General features: G+C 42.2%; 1 protein-coding gene across 1 annotated transcript in view; it reads right to left on the bottom strand.

Annotated features, from left to right (window-relative positions):
• ADTRP (androgen dependent TFPI regulating protein) overlaps positions 1-27369 on the bottom strand; it is a 59780-nt gene that overhangs the window by 4187 nt on the left and 28224 nt on the right. The window contains exons 4-5 of the mRNA XM_019743014.2: positions 15502-15617; positions 4059-4210 (exon numbers count right to left, since the gene is read on the bottom strand). Of these exons, the coding sequence (XP_019598573.2) occupies positions 4059-4210; positions 15502-15617 (268 nt within the window). The remainder of the gene's footprint in view (positions 1-4058; positions 4211-15501; positions 15618-27369) is intronic.

Raw genomic sequence — 27369 nt, 5'->3', positions numbered from 1 at the left:
TACTAGTACATATAAGAGGCCCTCCATTTTGGCCTGGAGACAAGTCGCCACATTCTGTGCCTGATATAGCTTGTGGATTGGCTTTGTCCTTGTGACGGACTTGCGTCCTGCGGTCAGCATCCTTGTGTCTCATCAAAAAAATAGAAACAAAATTAAGTATTAAGTGACAGAGAAGGCAACCTATATTGAGACCCTCTCCCCCCAGTTCCCCCCCACCCCACCTCAACGATGGCCTCTTTCTCCCAGTCAGGGTGGAAAGAGTCTGTCTGGGTATCCCCAGGTCCTCAGGCATGGTGGACCAAGCTTGCAATGATCTGCAGAGACAGCTTCCTCCTGTCTGCTTCCATCATTGTTGGAAATCAGTGTTCCACCTAACTCTGCCCCAAAAGTAGACATTGAATCTTTGCTGGTGGGTATCTATCTGATCCCAATAAATGAGTCAGTTCTCTGTCCCATGACACACAAAAGCTATTATAGGGCAGGGAATGAGATGGTGACAAGTCATGCAGGGTGGCCCTCTGGAACCACTTGAGAGCTTTTTGAACATCTTCTTAAAGGCCAGCAAGACCTTCCTGAGGGTCTGACAGCATCTGTCCCCTTAGTACACAGCTCCCTACATCTACGTGCCCCTGAAGAATGTCACATATTTTCCAAGTTGACAATTGATTCCTGGTACCATTCCTTATTACATTACTGCCCTTGTCACTCTCCTCTGCACTTTAACCCACTGACATAACACATGCAGAGATAGCAAATGAGTAGATATTCAGCAACTGTGGCCATCACTACCGGCACCCTTCTCAGCCCAGCAGCTGACTTGGGAGAACACCACATTGGATTAGGATGCTTGTAGACACAATTTCTAAGCTGAGAGGAGTCCAGCAGCATCTGTTTCTCTGGGGCACAGTAGGAGAACAGAATCCCAAGCTACACTCCAGATCTACTGAATGAGAGAATCTGCATTTTAACAAGATCCTTATTTTAAGAAGATTTGCAGGAAAATACAAATCTGAGAGGCACTGCTGTGACAGTGGCTCTTGACAGTGACTGCAAATTAAAATAACTAGGAAGCTTTTTAAAATACCCATGTCAAGTCCCCATTTCCAGAGATGGATTTAATAGATCTGGGGTGGACCTGGGAATTAGTATTTGTAAAATTTGCCCAGTGATTTTATAATGTCCAGTCAAGGTCAAGAACTACTGCCAGAGAGACACCTGCATATCACATGAGTCTTGACTGATAATTCTTGACCACTTGGTACTTGGCTGGTGACTCCCAACAGACCACACTGTGTCTCAGGATTTCAGATGCAGAGATTCAAATTAATTCTAGCCTCAGTTAGCTTGACCTCCTATTTCACTCTATAAGTTCTTCAGGAACTGCACAATCTCTGTCAATTTGCATTTGGTTAGGTGGTTGTTACTTTTAATTGCCTTAGCTGAGGAAATTGGTAATTTATGCATAAAATCAAAGGGGAGGATTGGAATACCCACATACAAAAGAAGGTTGCTGATTTTTGCTGGAGAAAAATGAGATTAACAGCAATAGTGACTACCCCTATATTCCAGGCCCTGTTCTTGGCCCTTGACACTTCCCAAGTCATTTATTGTTCTCCAGGATTCCAGGAGGTGGGTACTAATATTGTCTCCATGATACACAAGAGAAAACTAAAACAGAAAGACACTGAGTTCCTTGCCCGGTGTCACAGGTCTACAAGAAGTAAGAACAAGGTAGGAACCCGGAAAGTCTGGCACAGAACTTTTCTTCTAATCACTGCTTCCCATGGCATCACCAGTGCACTCCTTTAAATTTCTGTTCTGATCCAAGGAAGCTCAGGCTTAACAAGGAGGTGAGAAAATAGGGTTAGCCCTGGATTTGGACAGAGTTGGTAGCTACTTACGTGTTCCCCTGGATCCAGAACAGAAGGTTTGGAGAGGAATTCAGAGATAGAGGAATCATACAATTGATTGTCCAAGACTAAGTGATGCTAAATGATATGCACACTGGCACAGCAGGCATTAAACCAGAACCAAACTGAGATGTGCCATTGTCCTACTTAGAGGTCATCTTATCACTGGAGGTGAATGGATTTGACACAGGTTACACAGTTGGTTTTTGGACAGGTGAGGTACATACCCTAGTTTTCTTGATTTCTATTCCAGCTCTCTTCCCACTATCTTGTTCTTCTTGCCCTAACAATGTATTTTTTTTTCAACAGCTCTCCAACCAGCATACCATACATCACCCTTCTGTGCTCCTTAAACTCCCTGTCCAGTACTTTAGTCTGCGATCATTAGAGTCATTCCTTGACCACGGTCTCTAGAACATCTTTGCACAAAGTCCCATTTAATCCTAGAGAGAAGAGCCCTTGGATATCTTCTGTCTGCACTGGTTGATCCACTGGGTAAGCTAATGCAAATGCAGAGTTCAAAGATGGAGAAGACAAACTCCTAACACTTAAGAAACTCAGGGTCTAATGTAAAAACAAATCTCTGGGCAGTCCAAAATAAATATCTCAATAATATTAAATATGGTGAAATATTTGTTTTTTAATTCAATGGATGTTTAAAAATCACTGTTTAACAATTTAAAAATTAATCATTATGGAACTCAATACAATTGATTCAAAAAGTTGTTCTCTAAGCTCTGAGTAATCAATTTTTTTCCTCTGCACATCTTATATCTGCCAAATTTTAAATGGATTAGTTTCCTCCTTCCTTTCTATTTTCTTTTTTTTTTAAATATAGATTTGGGGAAGGCATCAAAAATCTTTACCCAGAATTTCAAGGAGCCAAAACTCGTTAGCATTAGATGTCGACACATCTGAAATGTCAACACATTTTTTTTTTTCTGAATAGCTTCCTGTGATTTGGAGCCCTGATTTTGAGAATAATTTTCAGTATTTCATTTCTAAGTGTTTGCTTTCAAGGAGGATATTACCTTTGAGACTTTCTTAATCAGTTAAATTCCCCAAAAGTAGAAAGCATGTGAAAAAGCCAAATTGCATGCTTATTTCTCCAGGGTCTCAGTCTCCTCTCAGAAATATACACTCTTGTACTGGACCTTCTGGAATTGTTGTGTTTTTGCACACACAGCTTATGTTTTCACACCAGCTCATAGATCGGGTGGAAGATGCCACTTCCGCCATTTCTATTTTGATAGAACAGAATGACATGTGGGCGTGTTATGTGGGAGACTATGTGACTCTTGCCTTCCTTATATACAAAGCAGGGTAGAGTTCCTGCACTTCTCCTTGGGTATGGGGAAAATATGTGTACTTTGCCACCTGACTTCTTGGTGGTTAATTTTCAAACAAAATAATATTTTGGGGGTGGGAGTGTGGGGGAAACATGAAGGAAAATAAAACCTTTTATTTTAAAATCAACTAAGTTAAGATTAATTCTTCTTATGGAGAAGCAAGTGGTTCCACCCACCTATGATTAGAAAGCTTAGCTTACTGACATATTCACATTGCCCAAGGCCCTGTCCAAATGAGAATTTCAGTCTCAAGTACAGGATGTGATTTTTATCTGGTAAATGTTTGATGAAAAGTTGAGACGTCACCTAATGGGAGAGGGTTGGGAACTCACTTAGGCACTGCTAAGGTAGGAAGACCTAAAAGGATCATTGGGACCCATTTCCTTCAAACAAAACAAAGCAAAGCAAACAAACAGAAGCAAAAAATCTTCACATTTAAACATTTTGTGTCCATCAAGTTCTTACTTAAGGGAGGGAGACCCTGAGTCCATGTTTTCATGCTGGGGGTGTTGACACCTTGCTCTCTGGGTTCTAAGCTCTCTGAACAATATTACTTTTAGCTTTAAAGTTCAATGAGGTGCTGTTTGGCGGAGGAGGGGAGATAATTTGATGGGGACCTTTGAGAAAGTGCAAACTCCCCCAGGCTTTTCCTTTGCACACCTTGATAAAGACCTGTCTGAATCCTTGGACAAAGCCATCAAGCATCACTGCCTTCTGCTTTGGACTAGTTTCTCCTCTATTTCCAGGAGTGGAGAGATAGTAAGAAGTGTTTCTATAGGTAAAAGAGAAAAACACTGACCCCATATCCAGTGGTTAAGCTTCTCTCCAAATAGGTAGATGCTGGCAAGAAAGATGTAGCTGACAGAGAAGAAGGCTGCCAGACCCACTGGGCTGAGTTCGGCAAACACAGGATACACCCACGTACCGGTCTCAGAGTAGATCCATAGGACCCTGCAGAAAATGACAAGTCACAATGATTAGGACAGTAGGTCAGGGGGAGCTCTTTTCTCCTCAAGATCAATGGATTTTAGAACCCAGGCAAACGAAAGGAATCAATGGAGACATTTGCCAACAGCTAAGGTGTTCCACAACACTACAGAAGTGAGTCTTTTCTGGATAGGCTTTATTCAGTAAGAAATCTTATTTCATGGGCTGGGCTATTTTCCCTAATCTATTAAGTTCAATGTTGGTGAAAAAATATGGGAGGATACTGAGCATATCATTAGCCAAAGAGTGTGTGGGAGAACATGAATTATTCCTTTCCTGAGAGGTATCACCTGCTGAGACATTGAACCTGCTAAGATGGCGCCCACTGGCTGGCTGTCAGCCAGACAAGTGGGGTTTGCATTTCTGTACTTTAGAGTCAGGTGTATCTTTAATTAGCTCTTCAAATCTGTTGGGATAGGAGGGGCAGAGATTGAGCATTATTGCTGTAACACAGTATGCCTGGGGTTTAATTATTGGTTCTGATTTTACCTCATGGATATAGCCATGGATAGAGTGTAAAGTAGGAATGGATGGAATTACAGGACGCTTAAATCTTTTTCATGTGAGAATAGAATATAAGTAATTTCTGTATAATATAAGGAAAGAAATGCTAGGAGAGGAGCCGCAGTGTCTAAGTGAAACCTAAAAATTCAATTTTCTGGAAACCAACTGCACTGGAAGATGTGCAAGTCTGAAATAATTTTAAAATTAAAAATGGGGAATATGATTTTTCAGCTATAGCTTATAATTGGTTAACAGTACAGACTCTGGAACCAGGTTTCTGTGCTTCAAATCCTAGTTCTGCCACCTATTAGTCATGTTGCCTTCAATAATTTATTCAACCTGTCCATGCCCAGCACTCACATGTAAAGTGGAGGTACAAACATCATGTACTTTATAAGACCATTGTAAGGACTGAAGGAGTTAAACACGTGTAAAATAGAACAGTTCCTGGCACGATGCAATCATTTAATGAGAGTTTAAAAGCTTCTCTCCTCTGAGGATGGCACAGTGGGAATCTTCTCAGCAACCTTTCTTTTGAGGCTGCTCATCTCTTGGAACAATTAGGACAAGTTAGATTATGCTTCATAAACAACATTGAAATTTGGATATCCCAGGTTATCAAAGGAATTTAGATGGAAGAACAAAATTCTGCACTTAACTAAATTTTCATAAACCCAAGTGTGATCTTGGTTGTTTCAAATACTTGTCAAATGCTTGTGGAAGAGACAAGGACTAATCTCAGAGCCAGGACGAGGGTGAGGCAAGGGAGGCAACTATGGTATGAAATATGAGGCCATCCCTGTGAATCAAAGGACACAATCAACAGAGTGAAAACACAATCTATGGAACAGAAAAAATATTGGCAAATCACATATCTAATAAGGGATTAATATCCAGAATATATAAAGAACTTCTACAACTTAACAAACAATCCAATTAAAAATGGACAAAAGACTTGAATAGACATTTGTCCAAAGATACATAAATGGCCAACAAACACATGAAAAGATACTTAATATCACTAATAATTAGGGAAATGCAAATCAAAACTATAATGAAATACCACTTAACACCCATTAAGAGGGTTACTATAAAAAAAACAGGAACTATCAAGTGTTGGAGAGAATTAGGAGAAATTGGAACACTTATGTACTATTGATAGGTGTGTAAAATGGTGTAAATTCTGTGGAAAACAGTACGGCAGTTACTCAAAAAATTAAACATTGAATTACCACATGATCCAGCAATTCTACTTCTGGGTATATACCCAAAAGAATTGAAAGCAAGAACTCAAAGAGACATTTGTACACCTATGTTCATAGCAGTATTATTCACAATAGTTAACACATGGAAGCAACCCAAGTGTCCATCTATAGATGAACAGATAAATAAAATGTGGTATATACACACAATGAATATTATTTGGCCTTGAAAGGGAAGGAGATTCTGACACATGCTACAACATGAATGAACCTTGAGGGTATTATGTTAAAATGAAATAAGCCAGTTACAGAAGGGCAAATATTGTATGATTCTGCTTATACGAGATACCAAGAATCATCAAATTCATAGACACACAAAGTGGAATGGTGGTTGCCAAGGGCTGAGCGGAATGGGGGAATGGGGAGTTACTGTTTAATGGGGACAGAATTTCAGTTGGGGAAGATGAAAAAGTTCTGGAGGTGGATGGTGGCGATCGCTGCACACAATGTGAATGTACTTAATGCCACTGAACTGTATTCATTAAAATGGTAAACTTCATGTGTATCTTATGACAATAAAAAAAATTTCAGGCATCACTTTTAGGGTTGTGTGAGTGTAGGGTTGGCCCTTGCTTCCTAATCCCAGCCCTGTTAGTGTCACTCTGTCCCTAACTTGTCTAGATGCTCCTCTCATGTAATCAGAACTCCACTAGATTGAAAACAAATATTATTATTTGCAGTAGTGGAATTCTGTTAATGTGCATTCCACGGGCATGTGCATTTTAGAAGGATATCCACAGTACTTCTTTCCTGCATGGCTGCTTCTCATGACAGGCCAGAGAAAGTATAAGGGACAGAAGTAGCTAGGCCTCGCAGTTTGGGGTCAATGAGGAGATTTGAAGACATTCTAAATGAGTTGCATTAATTAATTCACTTTGTTTACTTTATGTATTTGAAATTAGGGCTTTTTAGTTCCCGTGCACATTAGTATATGATGGTCAACAGATAAGGACATTCTCCTAGCGGCCTGGGAAGTTTCTGTTTATTCATTTTTGTTTCTTTCACATAAGGTTCTGGCAAGGAAAGTTCTGGAAATAAGATAATGAAGTCTGCTTTCACAGAGAAAGCACAACAAAAGTTATAGGTGTGTTCACTGACAGTGAAAAAAGTAATGAAAATACAAATAGAGTATCAGGCAAGACCGCAATTATTTAAAGAAGGGCAGTCAGCAGAGAGGCCTGAGAGAGGGGATAGTCACACTCAGTTGGTATCACTTCTTTAGGGCTGCCTGAATACAGGTTAAAAGGAGACAGAGAGAAGGAGAAAGAGAGGAGCGGGGAGAGAAGAGGAGGAGGAGGAGAATAAAAAGGAGGAGGGCATGAAAGAGGGATGGAGGGAGGGAGAGAAGGAAGGAAAGGAGGGAAGGAAGGAAGAAAGGAGGAAGGGAGGGAAGGAGGAAGGGAGGAAGGAAAGAAGGAAGGAAGGAAGGAAGGAAGGAAGGAAGGAAGGAAGGTAGGAAAGAGAAGGACTGACTTAGCAAATCCAAAAGTAAATTCATCACTGCCCTCCGTCTCAGTCAGTCTCAGCTTTTCCCTAGCCCCCAGGTAAGGTTCATAAACTCATATCTAAATGTTTCTCCAGGACACTCATTTCATCATCTCAGTCCTGGCTCCTTCATCTCACCTGGGTTTCTGTAATTGCCTACTCACTAGCTGTCCTGCTCCCTTCAATCCACTTTCCATGCCATAGACCACCAGTCATCCAATAATCTTTTCAAAAGAGAAATCTGTTTATGGTGCTCCCCTTCTTCCAGTGAATCCCTGTTACTTTAGAAAAATACCCAAGCTGCCTCACCCGGCCTCCCTGGCCTTGCCCTGCCCAGCCGTCCACCCTCAGATCTGCAGTCCACAGTATTGGACCCGCATCTGTGTCTTGATGAACCAAGCTCTGCAGCTTCTGGGCCTTCCCCACAGAGCTGTGTCTGCTTGGACCACCTCTGACCTTTTCTCACCTCCTGGGACACACTTCTACTTGCTCTCTGCCTGGCTGAATCATACTCTTGCTTCAAGTCCCAGCGTAAAAGTCAGTGTCTCCAAAAAAAGATTTCCTGAACATCCTCTCACCCCCATTCGGTTAGGTTCTTATGCATGTGCTTCCCGCAACATGAACTTACCCATGTTGCCTATTTGACTCGCTTTCTCACTAGCTTGGCAGCTCTACAAGGACAGGGATCATATCTATCACGCGTATCAGTTTCCTAAATGCCAGAACACAGCAAGTTCTTTATATTTTTAAATGAATGGCTGTTTGGGTGGCTCTACTAGCACCTATGGTTCCCTTTAAGTGCTGTTCCCTGCAGCTGCAGACAGACAGCTCTCAGCTGCCCGAACCAACAAGAACACTGCAGCCTCTGGAAACTGGGAAATGTACCGAGTAGCCTCCCAAATTTTAGTTAGCCGGATGTTCACTGTATGACTGCTTTGAAGAGGTCAGTGAGTCTGACCCTCAGGGGAGAGGTCAATAATACGTGTCCTTTTGGAGCTGTCTGCCATGTGAATCTGTGAGTCAGGGCAGGCAGGCACAAACTGGTAGCCAAAAATTAATCTTATAGTCTCCTCTCCTAAATCTTGTAGCTTATCATGAAATCCATAGCTTATCAGTAGGGAAATAGTGGAAGTCTGTGGCTTAGAGATTAGTAGCAAGCGAGGGGGTTTGTGGGCTGTAAGCATAATTCTTAAAGCATTAACCCTTAGGTCATGTCTTTCTAGCCCAGTGGAATACATAGAAAAAAGGCTCCTCTGGTCCCATGTTTCATGCCAACTCCATACATAAACATGTGAGACGGTCAGCGTTTCGTTTAAAGCCAAAAGGCAAGCACACCCTGCATTTACATTTGCAAATGAATTCAAGTTAGCAGAAGACTTCCTACAACGAAAATGTCCCTGACAATGTGTAACCTGGTGACTGATTCCTTAGCAGCCTGTGACTGCCCTTTGCAACCTATCTCCTGATCACACCTCAGTTCACCTACTTTCCCAGGCTCCCTACTCCTCCCATACAAAATGCTGCTAATGAAATATGAATAATGACATATTAAAAACAACCTCTAGCTTTAACAGCTAGAAAAATAAAATCTGAGTTTTAGCATTACGTTGTGAATTTCTACCATTGTCTTACAATGTAAATTCCTATCATGATTTACTTTACTTTCAAATAAATTTTAGGTCAAGCAAAAATAGACAGATAATAGATAGAGATAGACAGATAGATAGATAGATGATAGATAGATAGATAGATGATAGATAGATAGATAGATAGATAGATAGATAGATAGATAGATAGATAGATAGATAGATGATAGATAAATAGAATGAATAGAAACTGTGAAACTAAAGTGCTAGATACATAATTTACCTGAATGTTGAAAGTGTTGGCAGTAATGAGAGTTGGAGTGGCAATCTCTTCATGGCCTTTAAAACCACTGCCCACCCCTCCCTGGAATGCCTTCTTCTGGCATGAAGCTTCCTCTTCCCTTCAGGGACCATGAGTTTCTTGTACATTCCTGGTTTTCTACCATCTCATCATTCTTTGCTGCTTTGCTGCCCCTACCCATGCTGTCCCTTAGAGGGCGTTTCCCTAGCACTCACTTTCCTCTCCTCTCCTCGCCCCTCCTCGCCCCTCCTCTCCCCTCCGCTCCTCTCTCTCTCTCTCTCTCTCTCTCTCTCTCTCGCTCGCTCTCTCTCTCGCTCTCCCTCCCCCCAACAATCTTATCCCACCACCAGAAGGTTTCAACTCCCTGGATCTCCGCAGCCCAACCTCTCCTGAGAAGGCCAGGTCTAATTCTCCAGGCCTCTCCTGGAAGTTCCTCTAGGCAAGTGTTTCTCTTCCTTGGGTACTGATTAAAATGGCCTTGGGGGCTTTAAAACTTCTGATGCCTGGGACATATCCTGAACCAATTAAATCAGAATTTTTTGGAATGAGACCCAGATATAACATTTTTAAACTGAGGTTTTTTTCTTATACCCCACACTATTTCTTTCCTAACTTCTCTACATTAATGGAATCACTCTCTTCCCAGTCCACCAGCTGAAAATTCTCAGAATTAACCTTGATTTTTCCTTTTCATTTGCCTGCCGCATGCCAGTTAATCCACAGAAGCTATTCTGTTACTTCAACAATGTGTCTCAGGTATGTCCCTTATTTCTGATTGTACAGCTGTACCCCTCTTTGGGCTGCTCTTATTTCTAATTTCTAACAGGTATTTTGGGTGAGCAGGAGCTGAGGTTTAGACAGGAAGGATGTGAAGTGTAGATAACCGTTTCCTCTCCTCGCCCTCCACTTCCACCCTACTTCAGTACGCATGCTGGATGGCCTGGCCCCCAAATGCTGATAAATAAGGGGAGTTGTGTGGCATCTTTATATTTATTTTCATACATTAATTTACATGAGGGCTAAGGATTCCTTCTGTGGAAAATGGTGTTGGGATTTTGATCGCAAAGAAGACTGGAGATTATAAAACTCTGGTGCACCTAGGTGGTCCCAGAAGAAGGTCACGCTTCAGGAAAGGGTAACAGTGGCTCGGGAACAGGATACACACAATGCAAATGCACGATTGGGCGGAGAAGGGTATTACTGACGCGAGGTATGGCAAGATGGCTGATCCTAGAACTCAGCCCAGCCCTCTGGCAGTTTTTAAGGTACTCTGGGGGTATGATATCTATATGTGTAAGAGTGCATATGTAAATGAGTGCATAAATTTAGAGGATTGTTAAACCTGGGGGCCCCGGTGGCTCTGCTGTGCATGTCACCTGAGTGAGCATAGTATAGAAAAAAGGAATTATCTCTCGCCTCATACCAACTGCTACTGAGAAGTGACTTTGTCAATAATCTCCCGCAAAGCTGGGTTATAGCTGCATATCTGTGTGACACTTGCACTTGGAATGCAATACCTTATACACTAGCAGAGATACCTATGGCATCAGCAGATTTCTGATCTACTAAGAGCAAGGTGGGGATACGCTCCAGGCCAGCTGGGGCTGTTTCAGTGGCCGGTAGCACTGTTCTAGCTCCACAACGTAGAGGACTAATGGGCGCTGGCAGTGTTGGCATTATTAGCAGTGGGGGTGTGGGTGAGGGGCAGCATGCTGACCTTAAAAGCGGAGCTGGGTGGAGATGATGGGCCCAGAAAACTAGGTACTGTGGCTCTATAGTCTGGGGCAGAACGATGTTGAGGAGTGTGTACAACATGAGCACTCATTCAATTAGTAGGACTCTTTAGAGATGGAGGTCTTGGAGGACTGGACCCCTGCAGCCAGGTGAAAGGGGCTTGAGCACTCAGACGTGGGAAGACACTGGAACTATGAAATAACAGTGGATGAAGATAAGACATTATGATTACACTAGATGGAAAGAGTACTCTGGCTAACTTTTGTTTACATATTGTTTTATTCTATTTTGTGTCCCATATCTTACCATTTCAATCCGTTTTAAGCACCGAGGTCAACATAGGCTTTTGAAATTCTCTGGCCATGTTACTAATACTTCTCATTCCTACCTCCATAGCATAGAAACCAGCACACAACAGCAACAATCACATCTCCCATTGTCTATACTATGTCTAACCGCCTCTAGCATGACAGCCACAGCCTTAAGAGGGCAGCTCCAGGGTGGTTCCCTATTACTCTGTTTCACTAAGAGATCAGCAAGTGAATTGATGACCATTGTCCAAACGTGGTCCGTGCTCTCTTGGCCTTGGGACTGTGCTGTGTTGTTCACTTCCTCCCGTTTTTTGAAGTTCCAACCCAGCCAGTCCTTCAGGACTCAGATTGAATGCCCACCTTTCTCACACTGCACAGCAAGGCATAACCACTTCCTCCTACGTGTTCCTGTGGCTCCTTGCATTTGTACTGACATTTTATCACTTCCCATCCTGTGTTCTTATAATTTGTATGCATGGCTCATCTCCACTTATTAAGTACAAACTCCCTGCAGGCTGGGGTTGGCTTTATATAACTTTGCTTTTCCCAGCAAGACCAGCCCTGTGTTAGGGGAAATATTTATTCAATAAAAGAATGAATGAGAGCCAGCAGTAGGAACATTTCTATTTTCCTGCTCCTCACCACTGCCTCAGAAAGAGCTAGGTGAGGTGTTTTGGGATGAGAGAAGGGAGGAGTGAGTGAGCTACCATATTTATAGGTGACTAATGCTTTCCAAAGGAAGTGAAAGATTTGCAGTTATTACTACTTTATAAAGCTTTATTTTTCCACTTAAGGGCCAGCCCTCCAATTTCACAATCTGAAGCATAACAGAAATCAAGTGCCACATGTGAGGCAGTCCCCGTGGTCTCAGTAATTATTTTTAGGTTGTTGCGATGTGATTTCGGCAGTGAAATGCTTCCCCAGCTCAGAGTTATTGCCGTTTTTCTGACTCATGTTTGTTTCTCACGCTCTCTCTGGCCCAAGACCCTATTCCTGACCTCATTCCTGCTATAGTGTTTCCCTATTTGACCACCCAAACAGGCACGCCCAACAGCTGACCCACAGCCTCTTCCCTAAAACATCTCCATGGATATCCACAGTTTGTGGAACTTGTTGATAGTCATCTGTGGCCGTGAGGGCCCATGGGCCCCAGAGTGTTGCATGAGGGTGGAGACAGCAGGCAACAAAGAATCTGAGCTCCCCTAATCAGGGAATGAACAGGAGTCCGGAAGCTTCAATCAGTGGTGAGGCATAAAATGCCCACATGCAAGTGTATTTGATTTATTCTCGGAATAATGGGGCCTCATAGACCAAATGCTGATTTACAGCTTCATTAATGATAAGGAGGCCCCAATCCCAGCTCCCCACTGGGGTCCACCCAGTCATAGTTCTGCTGGTGACAGGTCTCCATCTTTTCCTTCCACTTGCTCCATTACCTCACTTTGACATCCAATCTAAGCACAGTCCTGGAAAGCTTTTAGACTCTAGAGACAGTGCTAAGTTTTCTTCACATACTCAACTCCTCCAGTACTTAGCAGAGCATGTTTTGCATGTACTGAGAACTGAACAAATACCTGGCCATATGAATACAGTTGAAAGATAACTGGATTTGGAAATAGAGCTGTGCGTAAGTCCCCGCTTTGATTTTCCCTGGCCATATGACCTTGGGACTATCATTTAACCCACTGACAGCGCTGGTCTCCAATGCTAGATGATCTCTAAGTCTCCTTCTACCACTCACCTTCTCTAATTCTATTTGCAGATTGATTGATAATGTCACACATTGGCTAACGTCAACTGTCCTGAGTTACCACAAATGCCACCAACTGGTCTCCCTATCTTGTTCCTTTTTAATTTCCACACTTCAGCCAAAAATCAGCTTTCTAATCATCTTTCTCACATAAACCACATCACTTTACTCCTCTGCTTAAAACTTTTCCACAGGAAATCCCTCAGTTTAAAAGTCCAAACTCATTGATGTGAATTCATGAGCTAGCTTTTCCCTGGCCTCCAATTCAGCCACAGCCACAGCTCCTCCAGACTTTCACAGATGCTGTTTCCCTGCCTGAAGGTTTTTCCCATGTCTCTTTTGACTTATTCCTATTCATTCTTTGGGTCTCAGTTTCAACATTACTTTCCTTAGGAAACCAGCCCTCAGCATCCTACGGCACCCTGTGTTTACCCCATTAGAGTCTTACCATCCTGTCTTCCCACTGTGTGTATACTTTCCTCTCTCCCATTCAGTCCCAGAAGGCAGCATGGTGTCTTGTACATTGCAGTATCATTGGTATCTTAGCACTGGCTAATAATTAAAAGGACAGATAATGCACTCACACCTGACTCCCATCTTGTTGTACCTCTTTGCCCCAACCACACAATTTCCTGCGTTGTTAGAATGTAGGCCCCGGCACTGACAAATCACGCCCTCTTGATCACTACTTCTCATCTTTACAGCAACTGCAATTCCCCCCAAATACCAGTGGCCTTAGGTACTCTTGTACCTTCTTGGTTTCTGAGGAGGAATAGAGCAGGGGTCGGATTTGAGCATGAATGGTCAACTGCCAAGTCCTTACATAGAAAAAGTTAATAGAGCAAAAGTACTATCTTATATATGAGCTCTAAAAGTTACACTTGGCAAGAAAGAGTAAGTAAGATTAAAGTCCACCAAAGAAAGAGTATGGAAATTCATGTGCATCATTAGCAGTTATCACCTTTTTTCTCCTCAAAACATACAACAGAAAGAACTATCTTTATGGATATACTCTTACTCCATCCCAGATCCCAGGAATTCTATTTTTAGGAATTTACTCCTTTGGGTTAAGCCAGATTTGCCAAATACATGGCACATCTGCCACTTTCCATTCTCATGTTATTGGCAGACGTCAACTACCAGTAGGTCCCCATGTTAAACCTTATTCTCTAAAATGACTGTTGTTAACACGTAAAGGCTCCAGGCTGGAAAAACAGTGTGTATCACTGTACTCTTGGGGTAGATTTACTGGGCAAGTACTTTCTTCAAGAGCAGCAAGAAAGACTTTGGGCACTCAGGGAAAGAGGGGTGTGAAAGGGGAGGAGCAGACATCACAAAAGGGAAGGAAAGGCTAGGAAGCAACCATCACCTGAGTTCTGGCGCAAAGGTGATCTGCTCCAAGACAAAGCCTGGTGAAGTTCATGGAGCAGGTTCTGTGAGCCCAAGCCCTTTGGAAGGTGTTCTCTTTCTGGCTTCTGTCTGTGACACAGCACCATGCTGATTTAGGGGTTAGGGGATTACCCACATTGTCAGAAATGAAAAGTTTATGTGAGTCTAGACTAGAGAAGGAACATCATGATTAGCTTCTAAACTGGAGGCATTGTACTTGGCACGGCCCTTTTCGTAGAGCAAAAGCATGAGCGAGCCATAGAATGGAAAGGGGTTTTCCAGTCACTGGGTGAAAGGTCGACTAAACACTTTCCCTTGATTATGGATGATTGGGTAGTATTTCTGGGAATTAGTGTTGCCTGGTGGTTGAATGATGAAATCTAGGCCAGTTACTTAAATGATCTCCCATGCCTCCAGCCAGGTGGCTCTGCAGGCCCCTGGGCAATTGCCAAAATGCCCTCTAGGAGCTCTAGTGCCAGATGTTGACCCATCATGATATGAGTAACAGGAATGGACCAAGCCTAGCATGCTCAACCTGCCAATTGCCTTGTTAGATGGGATATATTTAGATGCCTTGGATCATTCAGCCATTCAAAGGTTCAGTTGCAAATGGAACCAAAGATCGACATTTTCTTGAGGAAAGCAACACGTGTAGTTTTGCAATCATTAATTTTTCATGAGAGGGAGAAACGAACTCATGATTTGCCGTGTGTGCGTGTGTGTGCACATCTGTGTATACTTGTGCATGTGAGGTTTCTATGAATATCAAAAGCAAACAATAAGAGTCCTTCTTACTTGAAAATTTAAAGATGGTTAAATCCCTATTATCTCAAGATAAAGGCACTCTTACAGAACAATATGCTTCTGGAATATCCCTCAGAGTCTCGAATGACAAGTCTATGAGTAAGTTGGTTTTCCCTCTGCAAGTCTTACCTGCTAATGTAAGCTAGGCTAGCAGCAGCCAGCAAGGTGAGTCCTTTCTTCTTCAGTGGGTAGCAGTGTGGCCTGAGGATGACTTCGACCAGGGAGGAGGGAAATATGAATGTGTGCTGTGGGAGAAAAGATGACAAGCCACAACGTCAGGGTGCCTTGGCTGTCTATGTGTTTCTAATTCTCTTCCCTCTCCAGTCTAACTTCCTACACAACTACCAGGTGAAACTTTCCCAAACTTGGCTTAGATCGTACTCCTTACGTGTTCAAGGATCTGCAGTGACTCCGTTACTTATTGCACTGGTCCAAAGTCCTTTACCTGGCTACCAAGGTTCTTTGTAATGTGTGTGTTGTCACCCTCTTTGATCCTGCTTATTGCCTGCTGCTCCCCTAACACACATGCACGTGCCTGCATTCACACACACACACACACACACACACACACACACACACACTCCTCCACTGGAACAAGGCTGTTTCCTTCATTCTCCTTTGCACTCAGAATGCTTACTCCCACTTTTACCCTTCTGTTCATGCCTTGACTCTGTGTGAAATAAGTTTCTCTCCCTGTATTCACATTGTCCATGTTTTTCATATCCAATGCAATCTTCCATGATGCTGTCTCTGAATTTTCCTCTGGATAATTCCTTTCACTCACTTTTATTGCATTAATATCCTGGGCCATGCAGTCTTGCACTTATGATGTGTATTCATAAGATTTAGGGGTCCAGAGAACACGTCTTAGCCCATCTCTGCATTCCCCCATTGTACCTGGCGCCGTGTCACTGTCTTTTCAATGGCTGGTGAGTGCTGGGAGGTATGTGACGCCTCCCTCTAAAACCCTCTATGCCTCCCACTCTTTCTCTGCTTCACCCTCTCTTTCATAACCATCTGTCTTTTCACATCTTTCAAACCCTTAACACTAGATTTTTAATGATGTAATCAAGGAAACAAGCCTTTAGGAACAGTGGTGTTTTCAGGTGGAAAAACTAGTGCGGCCTGCTCCCCTATCAGCACAGAAACCAATCTGGGAAAGGTAGGTGACGTTAGTCTATGTGCAATGTCCTTTCATTTATTAAACACATTTATTAAGCCCTTCTGCCATACTCTGTGCTCATCGGGAACATCTAATAGTGTGAGTATTATTTTACATGTTTTACACTTATAGTTATCATTCCTCTTCCATCCCTCTGGCATCCACAGCCTTTACATGCAAGCTCCAGCTCATTCCCATTCCTGAGCCGCAGGGCAGCTCTGTCAGCACCTCAGTTATTGTCATCACTGGGACATAGGAATGTCACAGTGCTGGTCTCACGATGCTCCCATGCCCAGCTATGCTGCTGAACCCTGGGCACTGGCTCGGGGTCATCTTTGCTGTCAGTCACATCATTCTGTGCTCAGAGGCATCCCCAGGTGACAGTAGCTCCCTCCTGCCCTACCTGAACTAGCTAAGGTTCAGTCAGACCCTCAGATGGCAGAAAATGCGTAAAGTTTTGAGGGAACAGGGTCGGGCTGAGAAAGAGTAAGTCTTAAGTTTAGAGTATTACTGGACAGAGACAGGCTCCTGTGGGCCCCTTATCAAGGGCGCTGTTGGGTGACACAGAGCATTTAGGCCTCTGAAAGGCCCTGGGTACCCACATTTTAGTAGCAAAGCCTAGAGGAACAGCATTTTGGACAAACCATAGCTTTTATATACTTTGTCCAAAGCTGGTCCTAATATACTGACTGGTCGGATATGCAAATGGAAAGACTTCCAGGCCCACTGTCATACCTTGCATCTTTCTTTGGTCTGATTTAAGGTTACAACTTCTGTGTGTCTGTCTCTAATAAAAGAACATGGTGTTTAAGGGCACACACTTTCAAATCTGACCTTGGACTCGTTTCTGAATCTGAACTTCAGCTTCTTTGGTTATGAAATGGGATAATAAATAGGACACATGTCTTAGGGGTGCTGCTCTGAGGATTGAGATAAGTGCATGTAAAGGGCTTAGTCCTTGGCCCAGGAGACTTTTAGGGAGCATCAGCCGTGATTGTCACTCTTACTGTGATCGTCATCCTTCTCTCATTGCTGACCCAATGTGAGTGGGTGAGGCAAGTTCTGGGATGTCCACAGCACCAGGTGCTTGAATGCACCCTGGCCTGCGGCCTGCAGGAGGATATGGCATGCAAGCAGCTGGAGTGTGGTAACAGAGATGTCCCCATGGCCCCCCTGTGGCCCCTTCCTCAGCCCACAGCTCGTGCCTGGGCTCCCAGCCATGGCTGCCTCAGAGCCCAGGCAATGCTGGGTCTCACAGTGATGCTCTTGTCACCCAGAGGCCACCTCAGGAGGTGTGAGATGGGGCTGCCAGCCGAGCAAAACCACCTGCCTCTCCACCCGCCTTCATTCTGCCACAGCCAGGAAGATGCAACTTCTATTAGCAGCCATTAACAGTCCCATTATACTGGCCAATGATCTGACAGATTTTATTAACCCTGCCCACAGTCGGCAGCTTCCGCTCTCTACATTAACGATCATTTGGAGCAGAATTCCTGTGGAAGAATGTAGTGAGTTTGCATTAGGAGCAAATGAGTTCACAGTGATTAATGTTTTTACAACAAATAACTCAGAAATGCATGACTGATCGCCTCTTCTAGGAGCCTGCCCTTTGTAAGTGACATTCAATTGGATTTCCAAATGAATTCTCCCTGATGACTTCTGGGAAGTTTATTTCAGTGATGTCATTAGTGATGGTCCATATACTGTGGCTTAATACAAGCAAAAAGTTTTTAGAAGAACCACAATTTTTGGTCAGGGCTGGGAGTAGAAATAAAGAAAGGAGGAAGACCCCATTCTGTGAGCTTTCTAAATATTTAGCTACTGTGAAGAGCCGAGCATGACACAATAAACCTCCTGGTATTTCAAATGTGCTGGTATTTCACCTCATGTTGACATAAATTATATAACCTTTGTCAGGCGGCACATATTTAAAAAAATAAAAAAAGAGGAAGAGAAAATTCAGTAAGAGAAAAATCAAATATGCTTTCTGCTTCCAAAATATCTAATAATTAAGCTGGGATTGACACAAATTAGAATGCTGCCAAAAATTGCTGAAAACAGTGACTCATTCTGTATTTCAATTAACAGTTTCTCAGTTTCCCTTATAAACAGTGAAGCTGACAAAAATTAATTATCTCAGAAGGGATAAAATATTTCCTTCCAAAGTAAACAAAACACCATGGGATAAAACAATAGTATGTGTAAACAGAGGGAATTAAATGAAGCTATCTTTCCTTGTCAATTAAGCCATCATTTTAGTAGATTTTCCTTTAAATAATTCATTCCAAAAGCACTGGTTAAAAGGACAGTGTTGTTCTTTTCCCATCCTTTTCTACTAAATTATGTCTTTGCCTCCTGTCCTTGCTTCCATCTGAATATCTTGGAGACAGAACTATAAGCATGAAATATTGATTTAAGTGTTAGCATAATAGTTGCCCTTTAGATTCCCTGTTTGCCAAAAAGCCTTGTGGATAAGTACTAAAATTTACTAGCCCATAGCGCATTCTTACAAGGTTACATGAGTGGCAACATGGAAAATAATGAGCACTTACTGTTACTCACTATCACACCAGTAGGTAAGTAGCTGTTATAAACAGCTTCTTTGTGTATGAAGCTAAACTTACAATGGGATGCATTTGTCTGACTCATGTGAAACAGGCCAGCCTTGATCCCTGAGATTATCGCTGGAGCTGAGAATTTTGACAGTTCATCATTGTAATGCAGGCTCCAACAACTGAATCCTTAGGGCCAGGAAGGTCACAATCTTATCTCTAAGATTCTCGGGGGAACAAGAGCACTTTATTGTCTCCAGTGAAAGAAATTCAGGGAGCCTACATATTTTAAATATCAGATAATAACATTGTAAAATCTGATCTCTGCCTCTTTCTTCTATTTCATTTCCTTGTTGGACTAGCTCTTGTGTTAAGCTGAGTTGACGAAGATAAACAAGCCAGCTTCTACTTTCTTGGACTGGTCATTGAGAGGCTTTCTCCTTCATATGCTGTTTCTGATAATGAACTTACATAATATTGCCCACTTCATGTTTGTCTCAATATTCCTTTTGCTGTCCAGGCAACACTTGGATCTGAGAATTAATTCCTTACGTTGGCTCTTCCCAAACTAGTGTCCTTTCCCCCAAGTCTCTAAGATAATGTCTTTGGTTTGTATATGGTACTAATGGATAGTTTTAAATCAAGTTTTACTCCACTGGCAAGATCTCATTTCTGGGTATATTAAGGAGGATATTTTGCTTACTACATATTAAATATGTCACTTTTTAATTTATTTAAAAAATGAAAGCTTTCACAAGATCTCCTCAGGGGCAAACACATGGTCAAAATATCAATTAAAACTTAAGCATAAATACAACCGACATGAAAATGGAGGCAAAACAAAACTTAATAGAATGTCATTTTACCCAGGCTTGTTATTACACTGCTGGATCATATTCCTTAAGCTTGAAAACTACACGCAGTGAAAACACACAGTAATAGCTGTTTTGTAAATCCTTGTAAGGCAATCTCTGGTTTTGATAATAGCATCCCTTTGCCAGCTGCAAATTTTTACCTCTCACCTTACCAATTCCCCTCACTGAAGTTTCTGCCTCTAACCGTCTATATTCTCTACAGCCCCTATATTGTTAAAGGTGAAAGTTTGCTTTACGTCAAACTGATATGTGGTAATCTGGAAATGTAGACATAAGCTAAATTGCTTATATCTCTAGGGGACAACTTTTTTTTTTTCTTCTCCAGTCTTCTACCTACACTACCTGCAAGGCCCTTTTCAGTCTCAAATGTTACAGTTTAGAAGAAAATTGGATTTTTAAAAATTTTCTTTTCCACTTTCTAGGAAAACTCAAGTACATAGGCTAGGCACTATGATAATTAAAGAGTCAAGGTTGAAATGCCTGGGGAGGAGGGATTTGGAAGATAAACCATGCACAGAAGGAGCCACAGGCTTCTCTTTGATCTCCATAGTCTACCTGGGTGAGCTGACACAGTCCAGCCTGCTGAAAATTCAGAAAATAGAAGTCAAAAGCCAATAGTTTTATTTACTGCAGAGGAGTAGTAATGTTTGCAGTTTACTCTGAAATACACCAAAATAAGATGAGTTGATGCATAGATAGATGCATACATATGTGATAAAGCAAATACAGTAAACTATTAATAGAAGAATATAAGCAGTGGGTAATAGAGCGTTCACTGTAAAATTCTTTCAACTGTGTTTTATGTTTAAAAATTTTCATAATAAAATGTTGGCAGAAATGTGAATAGTCTTTACTGACCTGGAAAGAGAAACAAATGCTCCATTGGGCCAAGGAAGAAAAGCATGACATTATTTATGAACTCATATGCGAATTCAACAGGTGGTTAAATGATAACTTTCTGAATCTTCTCGGAGAGTTTCTAAGTGATGTTTTTTACTTACTACATTGTTGTCCTTTGGGTTAATATGTAGTTTGGCCAACATCTGAAAGCAGCATTCTGCTGCTAGGAAGCTGGTTGGCTTTGACTGAATCCAGCCAGGTGAAGAAGTTGCCAATTAGAGCCTATCTAGTTAAGGGTAAGATAAAAGAAATATCTGACATCTTAGGACCCTACAATCAGAAGTATATCTGCCTCTTCCTGCTCTCCTCCTCTCTCTCCCTCCCTCTCCAGAGCACCCAAATCCCTTCCTCTAATTTAACTCTCTCTGGCTATAATAACACCCGTAGACACCTGCTGTAATCTCTGATTCATTCCTTTCCTTCTCATATCCAAATGTGATTCACTTTCCCCCTCAAATGCTTCTCGTAACTGCCTATTCTTTAATTTTTCTCCAGCATCACCTCCCTAGCTTTCCCTGATTTTGGTACATACTCAACATTGCAATTAGACCAACCTTCCTAAAACAAGTTTCATGTTTCTACTACCTGCTCAAACACCTTCCGTGGCTCCCTGTTGCCTGTCCTCTGCCTATACTCCTTCTCTAATCTCATCTAACTCTCATTTTCCACAGTAGCTCAACAGACTCCCTCCTTTTAAGCCAAACCAGTCTTCTCATTATGCTTGTGTTTATTCCATTTCCTCCCCTAGAAATCCTTTCTTTTCTCATTAATTCTTTTCTTCAATTCTACTCTCCCAACCAGCTCCACCTTTGAGACTCCTTATAACCAAAACACACACATGAACATGAGAAGATATAAATGAAAATCAAGACCCAGGAGAACACTGAAACACCAGAGGCTTGCTTGTCTGCTATATTGAGATTCAAATTTAGCAATCCTTTCCCGACAGCCAAAGTAAAAAGAGAGTGATGGAATGTACACAGTTCTTTTATTTTTATTTTTTAAGGGAAACGAAGTGTTTCTACGAGTAATTAGGCCTCAAAGAAATTTCTACCATTGCATTTAGGGAACACTAAGTTATTGGAGACAGTGATCTCAACTGTGTCCCCTCATAGCCAAAACAGAGATCTAGGTTCCATAAACTGATAAAATCTGAAGGCAAAATAATAAAACAAGATCTTTTGAAGGGGATTCTGTCAATAAGGAGATAACGTTATTTAATTATGCAGCCCTTTTAATGGACTCCAGAAATACCATTTCCCCCATGAGTGTTTTTGTTTGTTTTTGTTCCAACAATGAGTCAGACAACAGACACTATTTTATTCTCTGTTTAGAACCTGGAGTGAAGGTGTCATATACTGTTGATGACACAGAGATCTAAATGCTTGGAGGAATTCAGAGCCAATGGGAATGTTGACACCCTATTGTTGCAAATAAGGAGCCTCACCAAGGAAACCATCCTGCCTCTTGGAGCTGAGTGCCCTGCCCTTTCTGCTACCTCTGGTCACATCTTTGTCCACCCACATCACATCCTATCTTTGCATGAGATGCTCACACTCCTGTCCTTCCCTTAGCAATTTTGGTCTACACTAGACTCTTCAGTGCTCAATTATATTCAGTTTTATTTTTACACTGTCAGTTTCATGTGTTTGTTTCTTCTATTCTCAGCTATAAACAATTTGAGGTCAAAGCTCTCATCTCCTTTTTCAGGACTCCCCTCCACCATGATTCATAAATGCTTGTTGACTGATTTTCTTCATTTGAACCTCTGTGTTGCAAAGTAGAGTTAAGCCCTTAGTATGGCCTAGAAAGCTCCTCGCGATCTAGTTACCTGTCCTGTCTTACTTTTATGCTCTGCTCCACCCACCTATAGCCCTCACCCACCCTTATCTCCTGGTTACTCTGCACTCTACCCACAGTTCCCTCTCTCACCACTGACACATCACACACTTATCCCTACCCCCTCTCAGCCCTCACAACCTTCTCACCGTATAGGGCTCAGCATAGATATCATTGCCTCCAGGGCAGAATCTGAAACATCCAACAGGTGCCCTTCCTTGGCCTGGCTGGGCCTCCCTGTGCTCATCCCCATCACAACCTCCTGTTATTGCATTCATTTAATACTGGCCAAACTGTCCTTAGCAATGGAAACAGTTCAAAGCTTAGAGGTGTCACCATTTCATCTCCAGTGCCTAGCATGGGGCTTAACCTACTCTGGCCACTTAATATCTGTGGCAGGAATGAATGAATCAATGAAACAACAAAGAGGAAGAAGAGTTCTTCTGCATAGCCTGGGAAAACAATCCAACGTCCTGGTGGGAGAAAACAACAGCTGCAGGCCAGATTCAGCTGACATGGCAGCCACATATCAGGCTGTGTCCATGGTAGCAAGGTTAGAGGTAACCCCACTTCAGGCTGGTCACCTTTACCTTTTGTCATGGCTATAGATGGCACACCAAATCCTGAAAATGGGTGTTACGAGTCACAGGGAAATGTGTGAGAAAATATCACTCCTGGGAACAACCCCTGGGTGTCCACTTCATGGCAACTGAACTATAGACTCAATAAAGTATTGTCACCATCCAGGAGCTAGCAACCCTGTGGGAAGTTGGAAGATATCAGCCAGCAGAGGCTATTTTTTGTTCATCTTGGGACCCACTGGCCTGTGGCCCTCCACTCTGAAATTGGGCTAGGTGGAAACCCCCAGGTTTTGCTTGATATCTTCTTATACCCCCTCCTCCTCTGTATCAATCTGTAATTCACCCTTCCTCCATGCTTTTTTGCCTGGCTCTGCATAGCGCACATGGAGACTTGTTTTTAAGGCAGACAGATGGGCAGCTCTCTAGAAAGCTGCTCCAAGTTGGAGGAAGGAGACTGTTCTTTTCAAGAAAGAAAGTTTTGGAACAATGGGGATCTGCTCTTGCTTTAGAGCCACCATCATTCAGGACACCATGCCTTCCTCTCAGATGTCACGATGTCAATAAAGGACTAAGAATGTGTAGGCCGCTGGTTTCCCTGGGAGATAACAGTATTTTAGGGAAGCATCCTGTAAGCACAAGAGCTGGGGCAAACTTCCAAATTCCCCACATGACCGATCCCGTGATGGACCAGTTTCCACACTTTCTCCTTCCTGCTTCCAGCTTTTCCTTGCTGACTTGTCAGGGTATTCCTAAAGGGACTCCCCACCATTCTGCTAGAATGACAGTTGCTCACTGGTGATTTTCCCAAATGTAAGCAACTGGTTGACTCAGAGTAAGTCTGTATGTTAGTCTGTATGTCAGTTTGCATGAAGGGCACATGAGCTAACTGTGGGGGTCTTACTAGAAGAAGAAGTGGGGCCTAGAGGTAAAGGAAAAAGAGAAGCTTGCTTGGGAAATGCCCTCATTCAATACTCATTAAATAGCTCATGAGAAGCAGCTATGTTTCAGCACTCTAGGCAATCAAAAAGTATATAAGATATGGTCCTAGGTCTCAAAAAAGAATGAATTTCACCTTACGTGTATTGTAGCCCCACAGTGTCACTAGGCTCGTCTGAAAATGATAGACAACAGTAGGTGGCACTGGGCTGAGCCCTTAGGAGTCCACAGTGAACGGGAACAAGTCCTTGTTTAATGCAAAGACCTACTTCTCTCTCACTCACTCAGTAAAACTCTTTCTGACCTAAAAGACTCAAGGGTTGCACTTCAAGAGCTTTTGTGGCATCTCAAACTGTGTCTTATTAGCTTGTAAGTGTCACTAGGTTGTGTTTTGTTCTTTCAAAATAAAAGTAATTTTAATTCCCCTTTACTAAAAACAGATAACTATATATTACAGACTACTTTTTCAATTATGAGCATGTTTTATCTTGCTGATAATCACAGAACAGGACAAAAGGGCTGTCCGTAGGATATAAAACTGAAGATGTCAGGTAGGAGCATAGAGATGAGTTTGGTGCTCAGAAGAGAAATTTAGCTGGAGATAGAGATTTGGGGGCCAATAGAGTTAGATAATACTTTTTTTAGTGGAAGTAGAAGAGATGGCCCAAAGAGAGTATATGAGTTAGGAATAAATGGTCTAGGAGTAAACCATGTGATATAACAATAGTTCAGCCAGAGTTTCTCAACATTCACACCATTGACATTATAGAATAGAAAAGTCTTTGTTGTGGAGGCTGCCTGTGCATTGCAGGATGTTTAGCAGCATCCTTGGCTTTTTACTTACTAGATGCCAGGAGCACCCACCCATTCCCAGTTGTGACAATCAAAACTGTCTCCAGCTATTACCAGGTGTCCTCTGGAGAGCAAAATCAATCCCAGTTGAGAATCTCTGATTTCAGTGATGGACAAAAGAAGAGCATCTTGCAAAGATAATTGACAAGGAGCAATAAAAAAGTCTGAAGGTAAGGAGGGAAAGGGAATATTTTGAGCAAGATGTGGTCAATGGGTCAAATGCAAGGAAAAGTATCAAAACACCAAACCCCTAGTCTTAGAGACAAGAACACTGTGGGAAGCAGGCAGGAGCTTGATCTTTTGGTCCCAAATTGCTTGTTCTTCCTCCCAGGGTGACAGTTAGTTATGTTCCTTGTCCAGTCCCCGGCATCATTGGGTTTCAACTTCCTGTTCAGAGTATTCTTAGACTTGGACTTCTTAGACTTGGACCTTGGAGCCCCTGAGCATGGGGAGAAGGTTAGCATGGAGTTGTCCCCATGGCTGCCATTGCCGTCTGTTGCACAAAACCCAAGGGTAGGTGGAAATCTGGACAAGTTTGTCAGTGTAAAATATAGGAACCTACACGCAGGACAAGTTGATGACAAGTCGGCTTGCTCAGAGCCCACTACACTTCTGGGAATGCAAGCTGTGTCACTGAGACAATCTTCCCAATGCCAAAAAATTTTGCTCACTTCCTTATTGTGGTCTTCTTAGAAAAAACAAAGCAAAATTTCTTCAAAGGTCACAAAATTTCTTCAAAGATCACAAAATTCCTTCTCACCACAGAATAGTAAAATGTGGCTTTTATGAGTTCTAGATATAAACACATCTAGAGAGACACCAAAATTACACAAGCTTTTATTCCCAACCAATTCATACTAGGAGAGCTTTCCAGAATACCTCTCTAAAATGGTCAAGCACTTTTTGGTTTCCAAGCTCAGATGGGAGAAAGGCATAAAGGTTTTTGTTATGTTTTGTTGTTAGCTTTCAAATCTGAATTTTCACTGGTAAAATCTGTTCCTGTGAAGAGAAGTGAAATGCTGAAATCCCCCCTGCCTTTATGAGGCTTTTTTATTCTGCCCTCAAAACAAGAAGACTCTTGATTATTGTTGAACTGTTAAAATGTTAGATTCCATGGCAGCCTTCAAAGAACGAGTTCTGTTTCTGTCGGTGAGGTTCCACATTCGTGGATTCACTTTTCACATACACACACTAATGCACACCATCACTAGCCTCTTTGCCCATCAATAGGAACCCTGGGTGGTATATTATCAAGCATCTCTCTTGGGGCCAGTGCTAGCCCACCAATGAAGAGCATGGGGGAAATTGGCTTTCTACATACCTCACAGAGATAGAAAGGGTGTTTTTTCAACCGATTCTCCTTTTACCTTTGGTCATCTTTCTTTCATGTTACCTCTGTCGTCATATCTTCATTCCTTCTTCATTTCAGCCTCTGCCACCCTTCTTTCTTGATTCAGTGGCTTTTTAAAACTCACTTTGGCTACATGAGTATCTAGTTACCTAATTAGCATCTAAGAATGGTGGTAACAGAGGAAAGTGCAAGCCTGGAAATGGTTCTGCCAAACAGCATCCATCTTTGAGCCACAGTCTAAATCAGAACAAACATCCCCATTTAACAAAATATATGTAATTGCTATGACCTTGTGCATCTCTTTCAACATAAATAAGTTACTAATATATCATACATCTTCAATATAACAGCCAAAAGTTCCATAGATATTTCTAACTACCAATAATATCTTTGAAATTTCCTCATATATATAACAACTTTCTACACAAAAGCACACCTCAAAATATCCACACACACGTCAGCCAGAGTCTAAAGGTATGGCTGCTAGCAGCTTTCTCTCTGCATTCAGTGCCTCCTGGCCCCAGCACATCCCACTCTACCCCTAAGGACGAACTCTGGGTTCAGTCAAGGGTGCAGAAAAACTACCCAAGTGGAGATAAAGACTTCATTCATAAAGCAGCAATCTTCATTAAGTACCTACCCGATGCCAGGTGCTGTGCAAAGAGCCGGGGATTCAATGGCAAACAAATATGGTCCCTGCCCTTGTAGACCTTATAGTTTAGTCAGCAAGATCTTCTATGAACAATTTCAAAACACATAGATACCGATTATGGTATGTGCTATGAAGGAAACAAACAGGAATCTGCATCAGAAGAAAAGAGGAAGGACATTAAGCAAGGCAGTCAGGGAAAGCCAGTATGAGAAGATCATTTTTAAGCTGGTGATTTTTAATATTGCAAAGTATTAGAAAGAGAAACACTGTTTTTCTCTTTGCAGTTGACCATTGAAC

This window comes from Rhinolophus sinicus, linkage group LG06 (genome assembly GCF_036562045.2).
Source record: "Rhinolophus sinicus isolate RSC01 linkage group LG06, ASM3656204v1, whole genome shotgun sequence".
Lineage (NCBI taxonomy): Eukaryota > Metazoa > Chordata > Mammalia > Chiroptera > Rhinolophidae > Rhinolophus > Rhinolophus sinicus.
Note: the sequence above shows the minus strand (reverse complement) of the source record. Positions and strands in the feature narration are given on the sequence as shown.